This window comes from Rhagoletis pomonella, unplaced genomic scaffold, assembly GCF_013731165.1.
Source record: "Rhagoletis pomonella isolate Grant_MI unplaced genomic scaffold, Rhpom_1.0 Rhpom_scaffold_00010, whole genome shotgun sequence".
Lineage (NCBI taxonomy): Eukaryota > Metazoa > Arthropoda > Insecta > Diptera > Tephritidae > Rhagoletis > Rhagoletis pomonella.
This window is the reverse complement of record NW_023458564.1, coordinates 28,191,937-28,194,863: the sequence shown is the minus strand read 5'-3', so window position 1 is coordinate 28,194,863 and position 2,927 is coordinate 28,191,937. Positions and strand designations below refer to the sequence as shown.

At 44.0% G+C, this 2,927-nt stretch overlaps 1 protein-coding gene across 1 annotated transcript; it reads left to right on the top strand.

Moving 5' to 3' along the window:
- The first annotated feature begins 815 nt into the window (after positions 1-815).
- LOC118746575 lies at positions 816-2,927 on the top strand. The gene has a single exon (XM_036480417.1). The coding sequence runs from the start codon at positions 816-818 to the stop codon at positions 2,925-2,927; it is 2,112 nt and encodes a 703-aa protein (XP_036336310.1).

Below are 2,927 nucleotides of genomic sequence, written 5' to 3'. Positions count from 1 at the left end.
GCGTATCCTCGTAAATACACAACTGAAAATACTTTTCAATTTAAATTCAGTGGAAAATGAGTGTGGTAGCTCAATAAAAAGGTTGCAGCGGGATATAAATAATTGCTTATCGTCCCTAAACAGTCACCAAATTAACGTTTCAAACTGGGATGCAATTATAGTCTATCTCTGCTCCACCAAACTTCCAGAAAGTACGCTGGCTCTATGGGAACAAACCATAGACCACAAAAATGATATACCAAAGTGGGAGGATATGGACAAGTTCCTATCCAACAGATTTCAAACGCTGGAGACTTTATCAGGCTTAAAAAATTCCAAAGCTGTGAGAGCGCCAAAGCCGCAGCACACACACAAACCAGCAGAAGCCTCCCCAAAACGACTTGGCGTTTTCCAAGCAAGCGTGACCAAGTTCACTTGCATCATGTGCCAGTCCAATGAGCACAAGTTACGCAGCTGTTCCCGCTTCTTAAAGATGACACCATCTGAAAGAATAGAGTTCATGAAAAACAATAACTCTTGCTTGAACTGTTTTAAGTCTAGACATACTGTGTCAAGATGCACATGCTCGTTTAATTGCAGCAAGTGCCACTCCCGACACCACACGCCCCTGCACCTTGAGACTGACCAGCAAAAGCCTACAGCGCACCAAATGCCGCCAAGCTCAACTGGTAATCGAGCATCTTCTTCGAAGCAAGCACAAACAAGACGCAAGACAGGAAAACCAAATTCAACTGGGGACAAAAATGTCAAGTCTTGTTTTGCAAATTCAAATACTGGTGTGCTCCTAGGAACAGCGCGCGTAAATATACATTATAATGGAACCGATTTTTTCTGCAAGAGCTCTTATTGATTCCGGGTCTGAGTGTTCCTTTATAACGGAAAGACTCAAACGCCGAATCAACCTGCCATCCAAAAGGTTGCATGCCCAAGTTTCCGGCATCACAAATTCCATATCGGCGCAGGTCAAAGAAGCATGCAATATAGAAATACGGTCACCGATTGACCCATTATTCCGGTCGAATACCACTGTGCTTGTCTTAGCACAACTAACTGGAAATCTTCCAACTACCCATATTAGCGCTGAAACTAAACAAGCATTCCCAGATTTGGTTTTGGCCGATAAAAGGTTCTTTGTTAATGAGCAAGTGGACCTTGTGCTTGGAGATGATATTTATCCAGAAATCATTTTGAGCGGCTTGAAGAAAAATGTACTTAATACTCTTCTAGCCCAAGAAACCGTGTTCGGTTGGATATTAACCGGCCGCCCAGATGCAACAAGTGCAACCAACCATATTGCTTCATACTTTAGCGAAGTCGCCTTGGATAAGCAGCTTACTGCGTTCTGGGAAGTAGAGGATCTGCAGAAGAGCAAAAGCCTAAGTGAGGAAGACAAGTACTGTGAGGAGTTGTACAAGAATACAACTCAACGTACCCAAGACGGGAAATATGTAGTTTCGCTACCATTCAGGCAGGATTTTCCAGAGAATGTCTGCCTAGGACCCTCCCTAAAAAGAGCGTGCTCACAATTTTTCCGAAACGAGACGCGATTGGCCAAGGATCCTGGACTACAAAAGGAATATAACAGGGTATTATCGGAATACGAATCGTTAGGGCATATGTCAAAGCTAATAAATAATATACCAGCAGAGTCCTCCGACAACTATTTCCTGCCTCGTCACGCGGTCATCAAGGCAGAAAGCACGTCAACAAAACTTCGCGTGGTTTTTAATGCCTCAAGTCCGACGGCAAATGGTGTAAGCCTCAATGATGTACTGCTCCCAGGACCAGTACTCCAGGCGGATCTTCCCATATTAATCCTACGTTGGAGATTATATAAATATGTCTTCAACAGCGACATCGAGAAGATGTACCGGCAAATTATGGTGCATGACAATCACACTAAGTTCCAGCGCATAGTTTTTCGTACCAATACGAACGAACCGATCAGTCTTTACGAGCTGAAGACGGTCACTTTCGGGGTTAACTGTGCTCCTTACTTGGCAATAAGGACACTTTTACAACTAGCTGATGATGTGGAAAACTCCTCTCCGATAGCATCCAATATTTTACGAAGATGCATGTACGTCGACGACGTTCTAGCGGGAGGACACAGCATTGACTCTGCGATAAATGCCAGAGATGAAATAACCCAAGTGTTAGAGTCAGCCGGTTTTCCATTAAGAAAATGGACTGCCAATTGCGAAGATTTACTGAAAGACATTCCAAAAACGAATCTGCTAACCGAAGATTTTCTTGAATTCGAAGAAACTAGCGCAGTGAAGGCTCTCGGCATAAGATGGAACGCCCATACGGATTTATTCTATTTTATGGCGAGACCATTAGAAGAAAGCGATAATCCAACGAAAAGGGCGATATTATCAGCTATCGCCAAACTTTTCGACCCCCTGGGGTGGCTCGCGCCCATCATAATCGTAGCCAAAATACTAATGCAGGGTATTTGGCTGGAAGGCACGGACTGGGATGAAACCGTAACTCCAACTACCCTGGATCGCTGGAAAAATTTTACACAACATTACCATGAGATCGATAACATACGAATACCTCGATGGGTACATTTCTCACCAACAGATGACGTCGAAGTACATGGCTTCTGTGACGCATCGGAAAAAGCGTATGCGGCTGCTGTATATCTGCGCGTTACACAAAATGCAAAAGTTTTCGTAAGTCTACTTTTGGCAAAAACAAAAGTAGCCCCAGTAAAGACTATCTCATTACCTCGATTGGAACTTTGCGGCGCCGTACTGCTTGCAGAAATCATCGAGACGGTACTGAGAAATCTTGGGACATTTAAAAGCACACCTGTGGACGGACTCAACAATCGTTCTCGCGTGGATACGAAAGCCGCCTTGTTCGTGGTCGACCTTTGTCGCCCACAGGATAACAAAAATAGTAGAAAAAGTTGGTAA

Bases quoted from the DNA above. Each gene is read 5' to 3' on its own strand.
- LOC118746575 (XM_036480417.1), top strand. From the start codon at position 816: ATGGAACCGATTTTTTCTGCAAGAGCTCTTATTGATTCCGGGTCTGAG.